The sequence below is a fragment of the Rhinopithecus bieti genome, unplaced genomic scaffold, assembly GCF_001698545.2.
Source record: "Rhinopithecus bieti isolate Rb0 unplaced genomic scaffold, ASM169854v2 scaffold_947, whole genome shotgun sequence".
Taxonomy (NCBI): domain Eukaryota; kingdom Metazoa; phylum Chordata; class Mammalia; order Primates; family Cercopithecidae; genus Rhinopithecus; species Rhinopithecus bieti.
Window position 1 is genome coordinate 6765211 of NW_016803664.1, and position 25701 is coordinate 6790911.

The 25701-nt window shown below is 36.1% G+C and overlaps 1 protein-coding gene across 33 annotated transcripts in view; it reads right to left on the reverse strand.

The window, feature by feature from the left end:
- Positions 1–25701, reverse strand: part of CAMK2D (calcium/calmodulin dependent protein kinase II delta) — a 329629-nt gene that overhangs the window by 152740 nt on the left and 151188 nt on the right. For all 33 annotated transcript variants that reach the window (XM_017847937.1, XM_017847851.1, XM_017847773.1 and 30 more), the window contains exon 4: positions 13561–13615. In XM_017847937.1, coding sequence (XP_017703426.1) covers positions 13561–13615 — 55 coding nt within the window. The remainder of the gene's footprint in view (positions 1–13560; positions 13616–25701) is intronic.

Below are 25701 nucleotides of genomic sequence, written 5' to 3' on the forward strand. Positions count from 1 at the left end.
TTTTTTTTTTTGAAAAAAAAAAAAAAAAAAAAAAAAAAAAAAAACACACACACAAAGAAAAAGTAATTCTTATCTTTGTAAAGATAAGAATATACATCTGACAGAACACCGCATGTTCTCACTCATAGGTGGGAACTGAACAATGAGATCACTTGGACTCGGGAAGGGGAACATCACACACTGGGGCCTATCATGGGGAGGGGGGAGGGGGGAGAGATTGCATTGGGGAGTTATACATGATATAAATGATGAATTGATGGGTGCTGACGAGTTGATGGGTGCAGCACACCAACATGGCACAAATATACATATGTAACAAACCTGCACGTTATGCACATGTACCCTAGAACTTAAAGTATAATAATAATAATAAAAAAAAAAGAATATACATCTGAATTCTCAGGAACTAGGCAAGGAAGAAGAGTGTGGAATGAAACAGTGTTAAGAAGAAAACAAAACCAAAAAACCCTAGAATTCTATATTCTGTGAGATTATCCTTCAAATGTGAGAAAATTAATACTTTCTCAGACAAACAAAAAGAATTTGTAGACTTGCCTTGCAAGAAATGTTAAAAGTTCTTCAGGAAAAGGAAAATTACAAAGATCGGAAACTCAGATCTACAGACAGAAACAGCATCAAAGAAGGAATAAGTGAAGCTAATAAAAACTATTTTTGTTATTCTAAATTGATCTAATAGGTAACAGTTTGTCCAAAGTAATAATAACTATTCAATTATGTATGCTTGTGTGTGTGTGTATTTATGTATAAGTGAAATAAACAATAGCAGTGATACAAGGGACAGGAGCAAAGAGTAATTTTGTTATTATAGGATATTGATACTACCCATGAAGTAGTATAGGAGATATTGTGGGTTCGGTTCCACACCACCACAATAAAGCAAATATTACAAGAAAATGAGTCACAGTTTTATTTTACAGTGCATATAAAGTTATGTTTGCACTATACCATGGTCTATTAAATGTGCAATAGCATCATCTCTAAAAACAATGTGACATACCATAATTTAAAAATACTTTACTGCTAAATACACTAATGATCATCTAAGACTTTAGTCAGTTGTAACCTTTTTGCTGGTGGAGGTTCTTGCCTCAATGTTGATGGTGCTGACTGATGGGGGTAGTGGCTGCTGAAGGCTAGCATGTCGGTTGTAGGTTCTTAAAATATGGCAACAATTAAGTTTGCTGCATACTGATTGACTTTTTTTCAGGAAGTTTCTCTGTAGCATGTGATGCTGTTTGATAGCATTTTTCCCATAGAAGAACTTCTTTCAAAACTGGAGTCAATCCTCTCAAACCCTGCTGCTGTGTTATCAGTTAACTTTATGTAATATTCTAAGTCCTTTGTTGTCATTCAACAACGTTCAGAATATTTTCACTAGGAGTAGATTCCATCTCAAGATATCACTTTATTTGCTTATTCATAAGAAGCAACTCTTCATCCATGGAAGTTTTATGCTGAGATTACATCAATGCAGTCACATCTGCAGGTTCTGCTTCCAGTTCTAGTCTTCATGCTATTTTCACATCTGCAGTTATATCCTCCACTGGAGGTCTCAAATATCTCAAAATCATCCATGAGAGATGGAATCAATTTCTTCCAAACTCCTGCTAATGTTATTTTTTTTACCTCCTCTCATGAATAAGTAATGTTCTTAAATGGCTTCTAGAATGGTAAATCCTTTCCAGAAGGTGGTCAATTTACTTTGCTCAGATCAATCAGAGGAATGACTATCTAAGGCAGCTATCGCCTTACAAAATGTATTAATTAAATAATAATACTTGAAAGACAATATGACTTATTGACCCAGAGGCTGCAGAATGGATGTTGTGTTAGTAGGCATGAAAACAACAATTATATCTTTGTACATCTCTGTCAGAGCTCTTGAGCAACTAGGTCAATTGTTGATGTGCAGTAATATTGGAAAGAAATCATTTTTCTCCCCCGCAGGCAGTAGATCTCAATGCTAGGCTTAAAATATTCAGTAAACCATGATGTAAACAGATGTGCTGTCATCTAGACTTTGTTGTTACATTTATTGAGTACAGGCAGAGTAGATTTAGCATCTACCTTAAGGGTCCCAGAATTTTTGGAAGGTAAATGAGCATTCACGTCTTCTTAAAGTCATCATATGCATTAATCCCTCATGAGAAAGTTAACCTGTTCTTTAAAGCTGTCCTTTAAAACTTCTGGTCTCAGGCTATGAAAGTTCTAGATGGCATCTTCTTCTAATAGAAGACTGTTTCATCTACATTGAAAATCTGTTGTTTAGTGCACAAACCTTCATCACTTATCTTAGCTAGATCTTCTGGATAAGTTACTGCGGCTTCACCATCAGCACTTGCTGCTTCACATTGCACTTTTTTGTTATGGAGAAGGCTTCTTTCCTTAAACCTCATGTAACAACCTCTGCTAGCTTTCTTCTATTCTTCTGCAGCTTCCTCACCTCTCTCAGCCTTCGAAGAATTGAAGAAAGCTAGGGTCTTGTTCTGGATCAGGCTTTGGCTTAAGGAAATGTTATAACTGGTTTGATCATCTATCTGGACCAATAAAGCTTTCTCCATATTAGCAATAAGGCTGTTTTTCTGTCTTATCATTTGTTTGCTAAATGGAACAGCATTCACAATTTCCTTCAAGAACTTTTCCTTTGCATTCACAACTCAGCTAACTGGTACACAGGTCTAGCTTTCAGCATATTTCTGCTGTTGATATCCCTTCCTCACAAACCTTAATTCCTTCTAGGTTTTGATTTAAAATGAGAGATGTGTGACCCTTCCTTTCACTTGAGCACTTAGAGGCCAGTGAAAAGTTATTTATTGGTTTAATTTCAATATCTTTGTGTCTCAGGGAATAGGAAGGCCTGAGGAAGGAGAAAGAATGGGGGAATGGCCAGTCAGTGGGGGCAGTCAGAACACACACAACTGATCTACAGATTCAATGAAATCCCAATCAAAATCTCAGCAAGTTATTTTTTGATAAATACTAACCAATTTTAAAGTTCATATGAAAAGAAAAAAGACCCAGAATGGCCAAGAGAAGGAAAAGAACAAAGATAGAAGACTGACACTACTCAACATCGAGACTTACCATAAAGCTACAGCAATCAAGAAACTGTGCTATTGGCAAAAGAACAGACAAAGAGATCAATGGTACAGAACAGATCTTTGAGTACAGAAATACACTCACACAAGTATAATCAACTGATCTTTGATAAAAGAGCAAAGGCAATACACTGGAAAAAAAAATCATTCTTTAAAAAATGGTGCTGAAACAACTGAATACTCACATTAAAAAAAATGAATCCAGACACACACCTTACACTCTTCCCCAAAACTAACTCAAAATAGATCACAGACCTATGTTTTATGTAAAACACAAAACTCTAAAACTTCCCAGAAAACACAGGAGAATATTTAGATGATCTTGGGTATGCTGATGACTTTTTAGATATAAGACAAAACACATAATCCATGAAAGAAACAAATTGATAAGCTAAACTTCATTAAACTTAAACATTTCCACTCTGCAAATGACACTGTTGAGAGAATAAGCCACAGTCTTAAAGAAAATATTTCCAAAACACATATCTGATAAAGCTTTTGTTAACCAAAATATACAAATAACTCTTGTTTGTTTGTTTGTTTTGAGATGGAGTGCCACTCTGTCACCCAGGCTGGAGTATAGTGGTGTGATCTCGGCTCACTGCAACCTCTGCCTCCTAGGTTCAAGCCTCTCGAGTAGGTGGGATTACAAGCATGCACCACCATGACTGGGTAATTTTTATATTTTTAGTAGAGATGGGGTTTCACCATGTTGGCCAGGCTGGTCTCAAAACTCTTGACTCAAGTGATCTGACCGCTTCAGCCTCTTGAAGTGCTGGGAATATACAAATAATTCTCAAAGCTTAACACAAAAATGAACTATCAAATAAAAAATGGATAAAAACCTGAAGAGATACCTCACCATAGAAGATATGCAGATGGTAAGTGAGCATATGAGAAGACGTTAATCATTGTATGTCATTAGGAAATTTCAAATTATAACAATGGAATATCACTACACACCTATTAAAATGGCCAATATCAAGAGCACTGATAACAGCAAATGCTGGTGAGAATTCTTACAAAGGTAAAGCTATGGAGACAGTATGGAGCAACAGGAACTCTCATTCATTGATGGTGTGAATGCAAAATAGTATAGCCACTTAAGAATACTGGCAGTGTTTTAGAAAACTAAATATACACTTACAACATGATTCATCAGCAGCACATTTAGGTATTTACCCAAAGGATTTGAAAACTTATGTCCATGCAAAAACCCACACATGGATGTTTATAGCAGCTTTATTCATAATTGGCAAAATTTGAAAACAGCCAAGATGTCCTTCACTGGGTGAGTCAATAAACTCTGGTATGTCCAGACAATGAAATATTATTCCACGATAAAAGGAAATAAGCTATAAGGACATAAAAATAAATAGAAGAAACATAAATGTGTACAGTTGATTCTTGAACAACATGAGGGTTGGAGTACCAACTCCCCAACAGTTGGAAACCCTTGCATAACTTTTGATTCCCCACAAATTTAACTACTAATAGCCTACTGTTGACTGGAAGCCTGAAGGATAACAGAGTTGATAAACACATATTTTGTATGTTACACATATTATATACTGTATTCTTAAAATAAAGTAAGTTGAAGAAAAGAAAATGTTACTAAGAAAATCATAAGGAAGAGATAATACATTGACACTCATTAAGTGAAAGTGGATCATCATAAAGGTCTTCATCTTCATCATCTTCACATTGAGAAAACTGAAGAGGAGGAGGAGGAAGAGGAGAAGTTGGTCTTGCTATCTCAGGAGTGGCAAAGATGGAAGAAAATCCATGTATAAGTGGACCTGTGCAGTTCAAACCCATGTTGTTTCAGGGCTGATTTTATTACTAAGTGAAAGAAATCAATCTAAAAAGTTATATACTGTGTGATTCCAGCTATATGACATTCTGGAAAAGGTAAAGCTATGGAGACTGTAAAAGTTTAGTGGTTGCCAGAAGTCAGGAGGTAAGGAGGACAGAACAGGCAGAGGACAGAAGATTTTTAGGGTAATGCAACTATTCTGCATGATCATACAATTGTGGTTACAGAACACTATACATTTTAAAAAACCCATACAATGTAAAACACCAAGAGTGAACCCTAGCTTAAATTATGGACTCTAGGTGATAATCATTTACCAAAGTAGGTTTATACAGTAGTACAATGTACTACTATAATTAATGTACTACTGTTGTGTGGGGATTTTGATAGTAAAGGAGGTTGTGCACTTGTAGAGATAAGGGTATATGGGAACTTTCTGTATTTCCACTCATTTTTGCTGTAAACTTAAAATTGGTCTAAAATATAAAGCTTATTAAAAGTTTAAAAAGAATTGTCAAAGTCAAAAGTCCTATATTCCACAATATTTTCTCTAACTTCATGAAGATGAATTATAATAAATGTGGGAGGTGATATAACACCAAAAAATCCAGATTTATATTAAAAAGGGCAATAATAATCATAATTACCATTATTATTTTAAATGGAGACAGGGTCTTGCTCTGTCAACTAGGATGCAGTGGCATAATCTTGTCTCACTGTAGCCTTGATGAACTGGGCTCAAGTGATTCTCTTACCTCAACCTCTCAAGTAGCTGGGACTACAGGTGCATGCCACCACACCAGCTACTTTGTAAAAATGTTTTTGTAGAGATGAGAACTCACTATGTTACCCAGGCTGATCTTTAAGTCCTAGGCTTAAGCAATCCTCCTGCCCTGGCCTCCTGAAGTGTTGGGGTTACAAGCATAAGCCACAGAATTAAAGTGATGGTACAGACATATTAAGAAGAAATCCTTATTCTCATCAAAGAATAAAAATTACTAAGATGAACAAATAAAATAGAAATAGGCCCTCTTGAATTTATGACAATTATCCCTGACAAAAATTCTGATATCAAATAGTATTTATCACAAAGAACCTACCTCCTTCTGTAGGTTGTAACTAAACAGTCTTCAGCAGACAAGTTTATATCTTATCCCACAAAAACGGAAAGTTTTCACCAACATAAAGGAAACATGATGCGTGAGTAGAAGGATTTAGTTTGCCACTGTGGAGCACCATAATAGAGAGAAGTTAATCGTGTATTTTGCCTTCCACTCAGAATAGAATCAAAAGTATATGACAAAGCATCCCTTTCTATTAAAAGGATAGAATGTCATAAGCATTTAAAGTGTTCTTCCTTAAAAAATATAATAAAATCATTAATTGTTTTATTAATTTTTCAATAAAAGAAACACTATTTGGATGTATCTTTTCATGAGAAAAAAAAAAAAACACTAAAATTGTTTAGTATAACTACTGGGAAACCAGTATTTTTACCACATGAGAAATACTAAAATTCTAGATTCATTGGTTTTCACTGTAATGAACATTAAATTTCATTTTAAAATAGCCCAGATGTTTTGATTCAAACAAAATTCCATTTTCCAAAAACAAACAAGAAATAAGTATATTTATAGCATCAGGGTGTGCTATTTAAAATATCATGTATTTTATGTAGATTAACTGTTTCTTCTTCTTCTTTTTTTTTTCATTTTTAAAGTCAGGTTCTTGCTCTGTCACCTAGAGTGCAGTGGCACGATCACAGCTCGCTACAGCCTTGAACTTCTGGGCTCAAGTGATTTTCCGCCTCAGCCACCCTAGTAGCTAGGACTTCATGCATCTGCTCTCACTACAGACTGATTTTTAAAATTTTTTTGTAGAACAAGAGTCTTGCTATGTTGCCCAGGCTGGTCTTAAACTCCTGAGGCGATCTCCTGCCTCAGCCTCCCAAAGCACTTGTGATTACAGGTGTGGGCCACTGTGCCTAGCCTGCTTCTTAAATACAAATTATGATCTTGAAACAAAATTCATAGACTCAGCTATGTTCTATATAGTATTTTCAAAGGGATTACAATATTTTAGTTCTTTTTTTTATTCCTCCCAACACCTTACTTCAGTGACTTCTAACTGAGTTAAGCTATCTCTAAACTAAGTCCATCTTTGTTTGAAGCTGTCTACACAGAACAGTATCATGGCAAACGTTGTACTATACCATAATTATTGAATTTTTTTTTTTTTTTTTGGTCTCTTGAACAAGTATTCACTCAACAAACACATAATACTGACTTTCTCTGACATAGAGTTCCTGAAATATATTAATGAAGGTTAATAAAATATGTCACTCCAAAGTATGCCACTTGTAAAAATTATTTTTTGATGAAGGCAATTGTGAAGAAGCAGATACAGATAAAGCTCTTTGCTTTCCCTCTATTTACCTAAAAGCAGGACATACATTTATCGAGTTTTCTTTCCTGCCCTGTCTCCAGGAAGAGTAGAAGTTAGTGACAACCTAGAGCCTGAGCCTGGAGACTGCACCAGAGGAATCCGCATAAGAAATTTTACTACAACTAGCCATTATCTGTCATTAATGATCCTCATCTATTTACCTTCACACAATTTGCTGTTCCTATAGACTCAAAGTCCTTTTCCTTTGTTTTGTCTCTTATCTAAGAATTTATGGTTCCTTTAAGATGATATATAAGCCGAAGTTCTAACGACCCCTTTGAGTTACTCATCTCTGAGTGCTTCCATGTGAACATATAATACACAGGTTAATAAACTTCTGGGTTTTCTTTTCTTAATTTGTCTCCTGTCAGTCTAATTTGGGGTCCCAGCCAATGAACCTAGAACGGGTAGAGAGAAAACAATTTTTCAATGCCAATACATATGCTCAAGTGACTGCCCATGTTAAAGCCTTATTTACCATCAGCCCTAGAAATGAACTTGATCTGTGATCTGCTTTATCTGCTTAAGGCCCGAAGGCCGAAGTCTCTGCCTGAAGGCCTCTCCCTTGGGGACTACAATCTAGCTCCATTTCTCTTATCTTTCTTATCTTATCTTAGATAAATTCACATCTCTATGAATTTAGCCCTCCTTGTTCTCCAGAGCTGCTGAGGTGTTCCTAGAAACCATGCTACGCACAAATTCCGGAAAGGATTATTTGAAAAAAATCAAGGCAGTTTATTATTTGCTGTGAAGATGACTTTGCTTTCATAAAAGGCTTTCCTGAACTCATTCCTGAGTCTATCTGCAAAAGAGACTACTAATGCCTTATAGTTAAAAATGGCTAGATATCTAAACAAAAATATATAAATTGAAAATAGCAAGAAGAGGCTGGGCATGGTAGCTCAGACTTGTGTCTGAGCACTTGGAGAGGCTGAGGAGGGAGGATAGCTTGAGACCAGAAGTTTGAGACCAGCCTGGGCAACATAGCAAGACCTCATCTCTATAATAAAATAAAATTTAAAAAGAAAAAAAAAGAAGAAAATTTTCCATAGAACTCATGTTCTCCTTTGTTTTGATTTTAGAAAGCAAAATCATTTCATTAGAAGAAGACTCAATGCACCTATAAAAATAGAACTTCCATTAGATTCTGAATAGCTAACATTCCACAGATAATACGTACAAGTACCACACTGCCAAAACTACCATCAAAAGGAGGAACACAAGGAATATTCCTTCTTTGGGAATTCAAGTAGTTATTTTATCTCGGAACTCATTGAGTAAGTGGCTCTAATTTTCCTGAAGAGTATTTCATTGATATCTTTAAGATACCAATGTATATTTCTGAACTATATTTAAAATGTGCATTTTTCTAAAGCTGCTTACTTTTCCTTTTCATAGATTATTGCTGCAATGATCATATAATTTTGAGAAATTAGATGCTTATATCTGTTATGCTTTCTTTTCAGTCATTGAAAATGTATAGTTTTAACCATTGTTTTTCAATTTTTCTAATGCTGGATGCTTCATTGGATTGTGTTTAACTAGTTTATTAATCTCATTTACTGGTGGATCATTTTCAGGATAACTGCTGATAATGCTCCTCTTAAATTTTAAATACTAAAGAACAATTGCAAGAATTTGAGCCCTTCATCCTAGAAGCAGAAGTTCAGTTGCCTATTGCAGCATATTTCAAGTTCCTATGGTTTGTATGTAAACTTTCACCTTCTTCACTTTGGTTTCAGAGACATTAGTAACCCAAACAAATATCATTGCTAAAAGACATCATTCACTTTAGTTAAAAATCTTACTGTGTTTTCATGTGAACTGCTTTCTTTATGTTCTTCACCAATTATTGTGCCGAATTTCTAAAAAATGATACAAGAAAAAATAAACTATGTGATTCTCATCATGCCCTTAATTTAATAAGGAATACAGAAGCTATAAATTTTAAAATGTAGATACAAATAACTTGATGACTGTGGAAAACTGGCATAGAAGGTTTTGACCTAACACTGAAGTGCTTCTTGCAGCAGAAGGAGATCAAAATATATCACCCCCAAATATGCCACTTTGGCATAAGGATTATTTTGAGCTAAAGCTAAGTGAGAATCAACAGATATAGAGAGAATTATCTGCCCTTCCACCTAAAAGCAGGGTATAAATTTCCCTTTAAGGAAGATGCTGTCTTTCCCCAACACCAGTGAGATAATTGACTCACCATAGAAGACAGGGAGTCGACAGCAGATGAGTTTGCCGAAACAGATCTTACTAAAATAGCCCTTATCTTCCATTAGTTCCTTCATATATTTACTAGTCACTTTTCCATAAGTCAATTCTCTATTATCCCTTGAAGCCCAAATTCTCTTTCCTTTGTTAAAGGGGTATAAAAGCCTGAGCCTAACTGCTTGAGCTTCACTTCTTTTCTGTGAACTCCCGTGCAGATAAATATTAATAAAAATTATATGCCTTGTCTCTTGTTAATCTCTCTCTTGTTAGTTTAATTCTCATGCCCCAGGCACTGAACCTAAAAGGATAGAAAAAAGTGTTTCCTCCCTGACCGAGTTGTGATCAAACTCACTTCAGAATATTATTACTTAAGTAATGAGAACTAACAAGTGTTTTTTATTCCAACATCCATCACAGCATGAAGGACATATCTCAGTTTACAATACCATACCTTGATCTGCAAAGCAAAGGAGATCTGACAAATTAAATCTATTGAGAAATAACAACAGGTCTGATGCTTTAAAAAATATATGGTAGGTGTATTTCTCCCACTAAATATAGAAAAAAAAAAAAAAATCCTGTGTTCCAATAACCTCACCCAGTAGTAAGGAAACACCACCCAGGCATGTCAGTGGAGGCTTTGGGGGGAACCTGGACTACAGCCCCCACCAGTCAGTAATAAGATGGCACCTGCTTATTCTGGTAAGAGAAGGCCTGCTGAAGAGAATAGTTAATGAAATCCAAAGTCTTATAAAATAATACCCCAAATGTTCAGGATATAATCCAAAAATCACTCATCGTATCAAGAACCAATAAAATCTCGATTTGAATGAGAAGATAATCAACAGGCAGCAACACCAAGATAACAATGCTGTCAGAATTATCTGATATGGATTTTTAATCAGCCATAATAAAAAAAAAATGCTTCAGAGAGCACTTATGAACACACTTGAAACAAACAAACAAAAGGGAATCTTGGCAAAGAAATAGAGACTATAAAGAAGAAAACTGCAGAAATGAAAAATATAACTGACATAAAAAACTCAATGGATGGTATGGGCACAGTGGCTCATGCCTGTAATCCCGGCACTTTGGGAGGCAGCACTTTGGGAGCCAGCCTGACCAACATGGTGAAACCCCGTCTCTACTAAAAATACAAAAAAATTAGCCGGGCGTGGCGGCGGGCGCCTGTAACCCCAGCTACTCAGAAGGCTGAGGCAGGAGAATCGCTTGAACCTGGGAGGCGGAGCTTGCAGTGTGCGGAGGCGAGCCACTGCACTCCAGCCTGGGCGACACAGTGAGACTCTGTCTCAGAAAAGAAACAACAACAACAACAACAACAAAAACCAGAGGAAAGAATTAGACAATCAGACTTGAAGACAGAACAATAATAAATTATCCAAACTAAACAACAGAAAGACAATAGACTAGGGGAAAACTACAACAAAAAGCCTCAGGGACCTCTTAGACACTAACAAAAGATCCAACATTCAGTCATCAGAGTTCCAAAAGGAAGGGAGAAAGAAGGTGGGGCTAAAAAGGTATTCAAAGAAACAATGTCCAAAAGTTTCCTAAATTTGCCAAACAAAAACGTAAACATTTAGGAGGCTAAGTGAACCCCAAATAAGTAAACTCCAAGAAATCCAAGCCAAGCAAGATACATCATAGACAAACCTAAAAATCAAAGACAACAACAAAAAAGAAACAAAAACCAAAAAACCTTAAAGCGGTCAGAGAGAAATAATACCTTATCTTTAGGGGAAAAACAATTAGAATGACAAAGATGTCTCATCAAAAACCAAGGAATCCAGAACGAAGTGGCACAACATTGAAAGAACTCTCCACCTGGAATTTTATATCTGGCAAAAATATCATCCAGGAATAAAGGGGAAATCAAGACAAGCTCAAAAAAGGAATACTAACAATTGGTTGCTAGCATACCTATCCTAAAAGAATGGCTAAAGAAAGCTCAAGAAAAGAAGGGGCTCAAACATTGGAAAGGAAGAAAAGATAATGGAAAAAGTAAAAACAAGAGCTGGGAAAGGACTGAAGAGGAAGGACTACTAGAACAACATAGAGCCAGGTGAAACTACGGCCACATGAGCAAGCCATGGATGAACTGGGACTGTGGAGAGGAGCCTGTGCACTAGGAATTGTGCAAAAGTAGAGCTTTAGTCTCTAAATATGGCAGATATGCTTGGCTGCCTACCTGTCGGGCCTCTGAGCCCAAGCCTGCAGGTATGCATCAAGATGGCCTGGAGCAACTGAGGAACTGCAGGAAAATAGCAGTAAAAATAGCCAGGGCCTTCCTTGACTGATGATATTCCACCATTGTGATTTGTTCCTGCCCCACCCTAACTGATCAATTGACCCTGTGACATTCCTTCTCCTGGACAATGAGTATTAGAAGCTCCCCAGGGAGCACCTTGTAACCTCTGTCCCTGCCCACAAGAGAAAAATCCCTTTTGACTATAATTTTCCACTACCCACCCAAATCCTATAAAACTGCCCCACCCCATCTCCCTTTGCTGATTCCTTTTTTGGATTCAGTCCACCTGCACCTAGGTGACTAAAAAGTGTTATTGTTCACATAAAGCCTGTTTGGTGGTCTCTTCATATGGACACGTGTGACACTACCCAATAGATAAAACTCCCATTCTTTCTTAATAACAAAATCACAATTTAGTTCTGGACTGGGTATCACATGATTCAGAGGAGGCCAGTTCCCTCACCAGATCTACAGACTAAATTATGATTTGTCAATGCCAGTTGTAATTTCATTCCCTTAACAAATACCTGGTTTAGTGTGGGCTTGAGAAGCAGTTCTAATTAAGGATTCTTGAACAGATATCTTCTGAGAGGCTATTGAGAAAGATTTCTCCATGAATAAAAACTTACGCAATAGAATTTTGATTCCCCTTTTTCTGCCTCTAGAAGTCACTGTGAGAACTGAAAATGTGGCAGTCAACTTGAGACCATAGGGGAACTCAAACATGAAGACAAACCCACATACTACTAAAAACAGACAGATGGAAAGAACATGGTTTCTCAATGATATCACTGAAGTATTGAATTAACCAAACCTAGTATTAACCTAGCTTCAAACTCATATTATGTGAAATAATTTTTTAAATCTTTCCCAAAACTCTGTGGCATCACATTAAAATGCTAGACAGTAGTCCATTATATGAATATACTATAATTATGTAGCTATTTCTCTATAATTGGATCTTTAAGTTAGTTTCTTTCTTTTCTTTTCTCCCCCGTTATAAAGGATGATGCAATGAACATCTTTCAGTATAAAATTTTAACTGAATTTAGGGTATACTTTCCATGGACTTTGTGCCAAAGTCCAAGTCAAATGATACAAACATTTTTATTCCCTTTGATGAGCACAGTAGCACCAAATTGATTTCCAGAAAGTATGTCCTTATTAAACTCCTACCAACCATACGTGTGGCCTGTTTTACTATATCCCTGCCAAGAGTCATTATTTTCCCTTCATTCTTGCTGACGGCGCCTCACTTTAAAAGTCTTGATTAGTTTAAATCAATTTTGGTAATCCAAGTTTCTTCCTTGAGTCTTCTTTTTACATTAAGACAATAAATTATACATACTCTTAAAAATTAAATGGAAAATTTTGCTCACATCAAACATTTTTTGTGCTACAAGATAGAACTGAGAATCACTCATAACATCACAATGGACAACACAAAGAGAAATAATTATTTCACTTAGGTTAAGGTTAATTCAAATTAAGGTTAATTTAGATTTTAAATAAAACAATGCTGAGTAGTATACTCTTTTCAAAAGAATTAGAGTTGACTGTTACTTGAAGAACATTAAAAAATATTGTAGCAGTCAGTAATTTGGACTGTACAATGAGAAAAATCATTAATTCAAAACGGTCCTCAATTAGATTGCAAAAATAATGAATACAGAGTATATACTTACAAATCAAACACCAAGTAGTGAAAGCCCTCTTCTGATATGCTATCATGAAGTCGCACTAGAAAAAAATAAGAAAATTGTGTTATACCTATTCCAATGATCAATGTTAAACCCCACTTCACATGGGCATATGTCTCCTATCTAGAAATATTAGCATTACATTTTATTTTAGCCTTTGATATGTCCGTATCTTTTACAACATAGCTTGAGTTCAGATAGACCTAAGGTTTGGGTGCTGGTTCTGAAAATTAGTAACTATGTGATCTTAAAAAAAAAAAAAAAAAAAAACTGCTTAACTTGTAATGATATTAGTACCCATGCTTTATAAAATGGTTGAAATTAAATGAGATAGAAATAAATCCACAAATTTTCAGGTGAATACTAAACATATGTTAAGGATCATTATAATATATATCCATATACTTAAAGTTACGAGGTTCTGGCAATTATTTCACTTTCTTGCCATTCCCTTTGCTATCACCTTAGTCCAAGTCCTCACCAACTCATGCTTGGTCACTACAATAGACATTAAGAGGAATGATTCCAAGTCTAGGAAATGGTTTCCCTGACTGTGTTCTCCCTTTTGTCCAAGAAGTTCTAGGTGGCACTCCCTGGCCAACCTGGCAAAACACAGTTTTTGTTATGTTACTTATTTACTCAGGACACCCAAATCCATTTACCAAGTCATTAGCCCAAAATGCCCAGCTTGAACTTTTGCTAAAATAATCTACTAGTTTCTCAAATTAATACCACTTTAAAATCTTCAATGAGCTAGACTTTAACTGATAACTCTAAACTAAATCATACATGTAGAATTACATACCGCTGTGTCTGCTATTGATTTGTTCATTAGCCCCACACCTTATCCCAGTTGTCGCTCGTCGATAGTAAATTCTTTTTTTTTTTTTTTTTACTTTTATTTTAGCTTCAGGTGTACATGTGCAGGTCTGCCACATAGGTAAACTCATGTCACGGCGGGTTGACATACAGATTATTTTGTCACCCAGGTACCAAGCCTCGTACCCAATAGTTATTCTTTCTGCTCCTCTTCCTCCTCCCACCTTGCAAGCACTGGTAGCCCCAGTGAATTCTTCCTATGTATCCAAATCACTTGAAGTGGTGACTTGATCTTCACTGGGAGCAAAAGAAGTCAGGGAAAGCAACAAAGTTTTAGGACACAACTGCTTTTACAAAAGTCACCACAAAATAATACACTACAACCTGTTATGTTTCCCATGCACTGATGACTACCACATGGAAAATGCAAATTTATAAGAACATTTAGGTTATCACACAAACTAAAATTATTTATAGAGGGAGACTGTAGTACCCATTCAACACTCAAGCTCATAGACTTAACATAATCTCTGTGCTTTATCACGTAATTCCATCCCCTTTGGATCTCATTACTGGCCTCCTATTAAAATATTTTCTGAATCCCTCTCTAGATAGATTATAGTTTATAAAATATGAATTTTCCATTGTTATTAACATGAGGAGGAGGCCTATAGTGTAGGCAACTGGGAATGCAGCCAACAGTTCAGTCTCAGACTCTCTACTTAGCCCTTGAATGCATGAAATGTAAGCACGCTGCAGTCCCCCCTGCCCTGTCATCCTTATTTGTCACAGTGTCACCCTTGAGGTCATTCATGCAGCATATTTTATCTTTATTTACTACCTCTAACACCTTTTCCTTCTTCAGTATATAGTCTCATCATCAATACTCCCAAACAGGAACCATATTTTATAAGTCTTGCATCCCACACAGAGATCTGGCACATAGTAGATGGTCTTTCATCAAATTGTTTTTGAACATTTACTACAGAAGGTTTGGGACAGAAATTTTCACCAAAGATAGCTATATATATTATATAAACACATAACACACACATGCATATATATATATAAATAAAATAAAACGATTGCTACATAAGCAATTCTTCCATCACTTCAATGGTGTGAAAGGTATTCTTCAAGTTGCCAATATCAGAGATGCCTGCTAGCTTTGCTTAAACTTATGCTGCTGAAGAAAATAGTTTGGTTTGATGATGCATCTTCTAATGATCATTTAGTACAATAAAGAAAGCTGGGCCATGGACGATAGCTCACTGGTTTTCTTGAATAACACAATTTCAGAGCTACCTCTTACCAGCTATAATGCAGTATGTATTCAAATGAACTTAAATAATGGCATGGCTTCTTAAAGAACTCATACAATTATTCTGGAAAATAAGATGGGTTCCCATGTTATCAAAGTTAAACTGAAAAGTAAAGTCTATAATGTGACCAGGAGGAAATCACCATTACTTTCTTCCACTGTCTGAAGGTAAAAGTCTTAGGAGCAGGTGGGATCTCAGGTGTCCAGATCAAAGGGGTGTACAGCTGAATAGAGGAGGACATTTCAGGTACAACTGGAGAAGTAGTAATAATTTCTGTCTATTCTGGGAATAACATTTTCTTAGAATTATTTCCATTCACTTATTAATACTAATTAATACTAAATATCATCATTCAGAAATTATTTTTTGAAGAAGTCAGGAGTTGTTCAGATGGAAGCCTGATAATCAAACATATGATACAAAAGCACTTAACCAGGTAACATGTGATAGGGTTTGAGACAAATCATTCAGCCAAGTTTACTTCTTTTGCATCACACAATTCCAAAATAATCTCTAATAAGTCTAACCAGCCATTTGACCATGCGAGATTATGAATAAATATGTTACTGATGTAGCAGAAAAAAATCAGCATCATGTTTACTTGCGATTAATATATATATATTTCCTTCCTTCATTCCTTCCTTCTTTATGTCCCTCCCTACTTCCTTCCACTCTCTTATTTTAAATAATGAACTGAAAAAACAGAATTACATGAAATTGTCATGATTTTAACTTACTGTATTAACAAAAGTAGGTACTGTTGTCTTCACAGAGACATTCCACATGTTTACAATTATTGTGAGGATGGGTTTGTTTCCTTTAAAAATGTTTAACTCTTCGACTATTATTCTCAGAGTTGATAGTATGTCTAAACAGTCTGGAAGATAGTGTTTTAGTTGTAGACATCATCTATTTATCTTCAAGACTTTTCTGTTGGTTGAAAGTATCTTTCATCTCCTATCCTTTTTTTCCTTTTTAACAGTTTCTCAAGGATTGAAAATCATGTTTACTTTTACAAAATGTTACATTAATTATTCCCTATAAATAACTGTCAATTCATTTTCACACCAAAGGAATAACATAACATTCTGTTCATCACAGCTGTTAGCTCAAGATTGACGGCATGGCTGGCCTTGACAGCACTGCAGATGCTGCATTTTGAAACATACTGCACCTCATTCTTTCTATGACCGCTCTGTTATTGCCATAAGCTGCACATATGAGTGGGCACAATTAGCCTAATTACAGTTGTCCCTGTGACGTTTTTAGGGAGAAATTTTAAAACGATAATGAGAAAAACATTTGAGAAAACAGGTTATAATATATTTTGGCGGTCATTCTTTTTGAAGTTTGCTCAAAGGTAAAATTACGTATATGAATAAATGAATTTTCACAACCTGAAATAGCACAACAGTTCTCATCTGGAATAGAATTTTAAATTATGGAACTTTAAGTATGGAATTTACAAGGGGGATAAAAGTGCTTCTGAGGCTAAAAATAGTTCCAAAGGTTAGTTGACCCACGGCCTAATTCTTTTCCTTTCTCTCCTGCGTGTATTATCACATTTGAATGATCACAGGATCACTGCTTTCTCTTCCTGTCCTGTGTTCTTGCATTATTCCATTGCAGTTTCTAGCTAAATATTAGCTCCATAAAGAAGGGGTCAAATAGGCCATGGTCATTGTATGATCTGAGAAATTTTAATTAAATATGATAGAAGTTTTCTATTTATTTAATTCTTCATTTCACTTAAGGGGTTAAAAGATATAATCAAACTTACAGTTCTTGCTGTCAGGCACAATGCAAATAATTTGTGCAAGAGTTATTTTATTTAATATACGCAAGCACCACAAGGACACTTTGCCATAAGCTTTCACAAATGAACATTCACAGGCTTAGGGGTGTGGAGAAAACTTCCAGGTTAACAGCCAGTAATTGGCCAGGCTAGGACCAAAATGTAGAGCTGGATGATTCCAAAGACCTTGTTCTTACTGAGAATACTAGGTGGGCTCCCTAAAACCTTTCTGTCAACAAACTACTTGCCAAATACCTGGTGGCAAGTAGTTTGTCAGGGTAAAATAATACTCAAAAAAATTCAAAATAGAAGAAATAAAAAAATTATTATGGTGATTGAAGAAAGAAAAGTAGTTTAACAAATAAGTAACAGACAATTTCCACGGAAAAAGAAAACTATTTTGAGTGTAGGTTTAAAATGTGATGCTATAATTTTGAGGGTATAGAGGTAGCTAGATGATGTCTAGGATATGAAGACACATTTGTCTCTCTATACAGTTCCTAAAGCCCCAGAAAATTGTTATTTTTCCACTTCAAATTAGGAATATGAGAATTGCCAGTGACTCAGCTGTTTTATCTGATAGAACATTTAATGTACCAAAAATGCTAGTGAGTTGAAGAATCTGAAAGCTTACCCAACATACAAAATATCATAAATTTAAATTATTTTCATTTCTAAAATTAACACTTTCACATCATGGACATTATGATAGCATGGACAAAAGGTGTGTGTGGGGGGGGTTGGTGGTGGGGTGGAAGTAGAAATGAATGGGCAAGGGAGAAGAGGGAAAAGAGTAGGAAAATTAAACTCCAAGTAGAAGCTATGTCAATGGTGATTAGGTACATCTTATCCATTTTGATGACACATGTTAGAAACACCCCTGTCAAAAGAAAAGGATTATTTTACAGCGACTTATTATCTTTCATAAAAGGCTGATAGGATACAAAGTCTTCCTTTCTCCTCTATTTCTTAACAGTACCCCCTACACAAAATAAAACCAAGGTTGTTAATTATAATTTTATGAAATTATTTATATAAAATATTATTTGGTTCAAATTATACTGATTCTTACTCTGCTACACAACCCAAACTCACTATCTGTTGCTCTTCACTAAAACTTATTATGGAGATGAGGCAGTCAATTACATTGGTGGACCCCAGTGGACTATGTCTATCATTATTCATGTCCTTGTGCAGTCCCCTCCCATATTACCTCTGGGCTTGGTTATGTGATTTGCTTTAAATGAGTAGTACGTGTGATGCAAACAAAACCTTAATAAGTTTCCTACACTGGAGCTGTAATCTTGGAAACCACTTGCTGTGCTAAAAGAAAAGATCAGGTTAGATTGAAAGACAAGAGGCCACATGGAGAGAAACCTCCGAGGTTGAGAGATAATTTTGACATTCTATTACTAGCAGAGCTCATAGCTGAATGAAACTGCATGAATGACCTCAGTTACACCATGTGAGTAGAGCACCCATCTGACTTAATCCAGTCAACCCATAAAAATTATCACAAATAATAAACTGATGTTATTTTAGGCCACTAAATCTGGGATGGGGATTATTACCTAACAATAGAATAAATAAACAGAAAAGATTTAATCTGAAATGTGCGATTGACCACACTGTCCTCAAATAAGTCTTTCAATATCATAAGCAAATTTAGCAGGAAAAAAGAATGAGTCTGACCTCAGAAAATAAGGAAGAATTAGTACAAATTCTAAAAGTGAGCATGGTAGGGCAATGCTGCCAATATTATCATAATACTAATAGAGTAATTCATACAGAACAGATTGTATTATATCCTCATAATCATTGTTTGTCAGCTCTGAGCTATAGTCCTGGTTATTAATGAGGCAAAATTTGCATTTTTAGCTTTGCTATGTTGCAAAGATTGAGGTAGTTGGATTTGGTTCACATACTGGGATGCAAAAATGGCAGCTTGTAAGTCAGATCCTTTTATATTCCCATCAGTAGTTAATTATAATTCACAGCTAAAACGAGTACTAGCCAAGTTAGGCCATCCAACATGCCAAGTCTACCCCAAAAGAGGGAATCCAACACTGAGTTCATTTGTAAATAAAAATAATAAATATATACATATATTTATTAATTTTATATCTATATACACTTTTTTCAATATTACATTAAAAATATAAAAACACACACACTAGTATTAGAACATTTTAACAGTCAAATTACACCACTCTGGAGAGAAATTTCAGCTCAACCATTATTCTCCTGGCTTTATTTAGGACAAAGCTGCTCATTTCTAGAGAGAAAACTTTTCAAATAGAAAACACAAAAGCACTGAAAACTAAGTTCAAAATCAAACTAACACTTTTTAGAAAAGTGAAGCCAAATCTCTCTATGTGGTTTTTTAAAATGTCTTTCCTATAACACAAGTAATATAATTAACAAAATGACACCATTTGATTTTTATTTTCCCAGTATAAAATATATTAACTTGAGTACATTAGAAAAATATATGCTGTTTTTTTTTTTGAAATAGAGATGTTCATTTTAAAACACTGAATAGAAATATAGACAGATATAGATACTTATTCGTTTTATGTTGTTATTAAGGTCAAGAGTCCTATATAGAATTTATACTTTGTCTTTTTACTTGTTTTAACAAGAAACTTCAACATTTGAGCATACAAAATTTGGGAGTTTGATTAGCTGGCTAAGGCAAACAAATGAACTGGTCAGGCTTATACAGTCTGTTCTAATTTTAGCTATTTGAACACATAAAGTTACATAAGGGATATATATTTTTCAAAAACTATTTAGCAATATGCCCCATTAATAAATGCCAAATAAGTCATTATTCATTATTCAAAAGTTAAAATTAACTTCTATATCAGAAATTGAAAAATTATAGTAAATTTCAGATATTCTTCCTGTAGTGACAAAAAAAAATCTACCTTGTAAACTTACTATCAACTAACATTAAATTATATTTCAAAGCAATTCACTGCTTATACTTAAGAATAGGAATGAATATTAATTAACTACTTTTAAAATAATCAAATGTAATTATTATATGAAAACTTGATAGGGAATGCCATCTATATTACTTTAAAAACTATTCTAAAAGTACACAAAGAAAGTTACTGGATCCCAAGATAAGTCCTGAAACTCAAAGCATATCAACTCTGGTGACTATAGTCTCCATCCTTATTCTCAAATCTTCACCCGACTCCTGATTCAAGATTAAAAGCCAAGTTTAGATTATCTTCAATATCTACAGGATCAGATTAGTATAATAGCATTCAGTACTGACTGGAAGAAATCACTATGCCTTTTACAAGCCAGCACTAATTACAAGCCAGCACTAATTACAAGCCTAGATTATCCAGTTGGTTTTCTGATGGGTCAAAATAGTTATTACCTGGGAGAATTTCAACCTGGGAAGAAATTAGAAAGTGGGAGATATGATCAGTAACTCTTGACTCTATGGGAATCAACCACACTGATCACATGACACCACAAACAGCATGAAAGAACAATCAGTTCTTTTGCTTAAAAGAAAAAAGTCATCAACGGCTAAATATAGAAGCTCAGAGAAGATTAAAACAATATAAAAGCAAATAGGTAATCATGCAATACCCTGTCCTGCTAATTTTTAATAAAAACATAAAAGTAAGGGGAAATTAAATAATAGATTTAGTAATATCTGGAAACGTTTTTTGTTTTCTTTGAAAAATAATGAGATTATCTTGTTTATATTTTAATTGAATAATTCCATTCTGCTTTTTTTGTTTTCTAAAAGGTAATTTCATTTCTTGGAAAAGTTGACACTCATTTCAAGAGTATTGAAATAATACTCATTTATATAGAAATATCTTCCTTCCCTCTTTAAATTTTACATTCATATCATTTGTTTTATGAATTTTGATCAGTGATTCCAACTTTCTTTTCTTCTTGCATCATGTTTTTGTAATTCTATCTTCCATTATGTATTGCAAGTTAGTCAGTGATCTCTCATCAATATCCTTAGCCATTAGGAATATTAAAAAAGGGCCAGGTGCAGTGGCTTACGCCTGTAATCCCAGCACTTTGGGAGGCTGAGGCAGGCAGATCACTTGAAGTCAGGAGTTTGAGACCAGCCTGGGCAACATAGAGAGACATGGTCAGACCCTGTCTCTACCAAAATTACAAAAAATTAGCTGGATGTGGTAATGAATGCCTGTAGTCCCAGCTACTCATGAGGCTGAGGCAGGAGAATCGCTTGAACCAGGGCGGCGGAGGTTGCAGTGAGCCGAGAAATCACCACCGTACTCCAGACTGAGCAACACAGTGATATCCTATCTTAAAAACAAAAAAACAAAAAAACAAACAAACAAACAAAAAATTCAAAAAAGAAGAGAGACGTCTATCTTGGTCTATCTTACTGTACTCTCTTAACCTTATCAGAAATTTTGATGAGTATGGGAGAAGTAAGGGAAGACAGACCATATACGGAAAAGTAAAGGTATTTCTGAGAAGACAAATCCCTTGCTGATGAAGAGTTGTTACTTCTGTAAGGAAAAATAGAACAATTTTTTTTGTTCTTAATTTGAAATGGGGTCTTGCTATGTTGCTGAGGCTGGCCTCTTGAATGCCTGGTTTAAGCAATCCTCCTACCTCAGCCTCCAGAATAGCTGAGATTACACAAACACTGCCATTCCTGGCTAGAAGAAACAATTTTTAAATAAGATAAAAAATAACAAGAATAAAATCAAACATGCTGAAGTATATTTCACATTAAAGGTAACTATTGCTTTTTGAAACTTTTGCTTGGGTCATACACACACACAGACACACATATATATAAAATATACACTGGGCCATGATATAAAACATTTTTTAAACTCTAGGTCACAATAAGTAATACTTGATAAGCACTGGATTAGATGATCCTTTAAGAAGATCCTATAACATCCTTTCTAAGTTTTTACATTTCTACATTCCTGGATGATTATGGCTAATAAACAGTATGGAAAACAAACAATACAGTTATGACCAATACAAAGCTGAATATGATTCTTTAAGTATAAGAGTTTTCCCTCTTCAACACTCTAACATGTTAAAGTTTAAAACATACTTCATTTTATTTTGGAATTGTTCTTAATGAACAACTAGAGAGAAAACATAGAACATTTATCTTGCCAAATTAAAAATATGCTCTTCAAAAAATTAACTGAGCAGATGAGTTGCTTTTATAACACTAGCCCCTGGAGAATAGTAAATGGAAAATCTTATTAGATCATCTTCTCTTTGTAAATTACTACCATATTATCTTAACACTTGCAACTATATTTTCCCTAGAGACTCATTAGCCCAAACGCTCTCATCTTTCAATTCCTTTTTTGAAAATTCATTTATCGCATTTTTCTAAAGTTGATATGTCCTATAAGCAGGAAATATGTGAGTTTAAAATCCTAATACATGTTAAGAAATGCAATGTAACTGGCTTGTAGACATACTGTATTATAATATTATATTATCCAATAACATTTGTCTCTATATATCTATTTTTATGATGAAAGCACTTAAAATATCAGTTTATTTCTCCTGGATAATATACGCAAAATAAGTACATGAAAAATACATTCTGTAATCTTAGGCTCACAATCTGGGAAAAGCATGGAAGTTATTTATGAACTTGCTCATGAATTAGATGCCATTGGAATAATGAATAATACTAGTGAATATAGCTGCAGGCACCAGTCTGCATCTATGAGGCACCTAATGTATTTTTATCTAAGCCTTCAAGAGAACAGTTAGTTCAGCCTAGGTCAATGATGTTTTTAAAGTAAAGAATAATTGTCTATTTATCATTAAATCAAGGAAGTTATAATGAATGTCAGACATCTCAAATGTAATGGTGCATTTGCTTATCTCATAGACATCGCAAACCAAACAAGCTCAAAGAACTCGTGATCTTCCCCCTAAAACCTGCTTCATCCATGGTCTTCCATCTTTCCAGTTGCTCATAAAAACCCCAACGTAATTCTTGACCCTTTCTGTGAAAGCAAAATCTAATCTGAAAGCAAATCCTTCAAAATATAATAGGGTGCGATGGAATATACATACATATACAGAGAAAATCTGACCACTTTTCATCTCCTCCAGTTACAAGCCTGATCTATGGCAAGTCCAGTAGCCTCCTATCTAATTTCTGTGTTTCTACCCTGCCCTCTCACTGTCTTTACCATAGCAGACAGAACAATCGTGTTAAAACTTAAATCTGATTATTGTCCTTTGGTTCAGAATCCTCCAATGGCTCTCCACTTACTCTCTCTGAGTAAGAGCCCAAACTCCATTCATGGCCTAAAAGGTCCCTTTCTCCCCTACCCTCATCCCCCTAACCTCTCCTACTGCTCGTCCCTGGCCCACTGTGCTCCAACTTCACTGGCATCCTTGCTGTTTCTGGAGAACTCCAGGCAAGCGCCTGTCACAGAGCCTTTGCACTTGATGTTTCCTCTGCCTGGAATTCTTTCCCCTGATATTCACATGCCTCACGACCTCATCTGTTTTAAGTCCCTACACAGCTTTTCAGAGTATTCATTTTTGTAAATAAAGTTTTTTGTTTGTTTGTTTGGAACATAGCCACATCAATTTGTTTATGTATTATCTATGGTGGTATAAAGCTAGGACTGCGGCCGGGCGCGGTGGCTCAAGCCTGTAATCCCAGCACTTTGGGAGGCCGAGACGGGCGGATCACGAGGTCAGGAGATCGAGACCATCCTGGCTGACACGGTGAAACCTCGTCTCTACTAAAAAAATACAAAAAAAACTAGCCGGGCGAGGTGGAGGGAGCCTGTAGTCCCAGCTACTAGGGAGGCTGAGGCAGGAGAATGGCGTAAATCCGGGAGGCGGAGCCTGCAGTGAGCTGAGATCTGGCCACTGCACTCCAGCCCGGGTGACAGAGCGAGACTCCNGGGATTTCACCGTGTTAGCAAGGATGGTCTTGATCTCCTGACCTCGTGATCTGCCCGCCTTGGCCTCCCAAAGTGCTGGGATTACAGGTGTGAGCCACCACGTCCAGCCTGCTAATTTTTGTATTTTTAGTAGAGATGGGATTTCACCGTGTTAGCAAGGATGGTCTTGATCTCCTGACCTCGTGATCTGCCCGCCTTGGCCTCCCAAAGTGCTGGGATTACAGGTGTGAGCCACCACGTCCAGCCTGCTAATTTTTGTATTTTTAGTAGAGATGGGATTTCACCGTGTTAGCAAGGATGGTCTTGATCTCCTGACCTCGTGATCTGCCCGCCTTGGCCTCCCAAAGTGCTGGGATTACAGGTGTGAGCCACCACGTCCAGCCTGCTAATTTTTGTATTTTTAGTAGAGATGGGATTTCACCGTGTTAGCAAGGATGGTCTTGATCTCCTGACCTCGTGATCTGCCCGCCTTGGCCTCCCAAAGTGCTGGGATTACAGGTGTGAGCCACCACGTCCAGCCTGCTAATTTTTGTATTTTTAGTAGAGATGGGATTTCACCGTGTTAGCAAGGATGGTCTTGATCTCCTGACCTCGTGATCTGCCCGCCTTGGCCTCCCAAAGTGCTGGGATTACAGGTGTGAGCCACCACGTCCAGCCTGCTAATTTTTGTATTTTTAGTAGAGATGGGATTTCACCGTGTTAGCAAGGATGGTCTTGATCTCCTGACCTCGTGATCTGCCCGCCTTGGCCTCCCAAAGTGCTGGGATTACAGGTGTGAGCCACCACGTCCAGCCTGCTAATTTTTGTATTTTTAGTAGAGATGGGATTTCACCGTGTTAGCAAGGATGGTCTTGATCTCCTGACCTCGTGATCTGCCCGCCTTGGCCTCCCAAAGTGCTGGGATTACAGGTGTGAGCCACCACGTCCAGCCTGCTAATTTTTGTATTTTTAGTAGAGATGGGATTTCACCGTGTTAGCAAGGATGGTCTTGATCTCCTGACCTCGTGATCTGCCCGCCTTGGCCTCCCAAAGTGCTGGGATTACAGGTGTGAGCCACCACGTCCAGCCTGCTAATTTTTGTATTTTTAGTAGAGATGGGATTTCACCATGTTAGCAAGGATGGTCTTGATCTCTTGACCTTGTGATCCGCCTGCTTCAGCCTCCCAAAGTGCTGGGATTACAGGCGTAAGCCACCACACCCTGCTAGAAGAGATATTTTAAGTTAATTATATTTTTAAGAACCAAATTTAAGAAATAT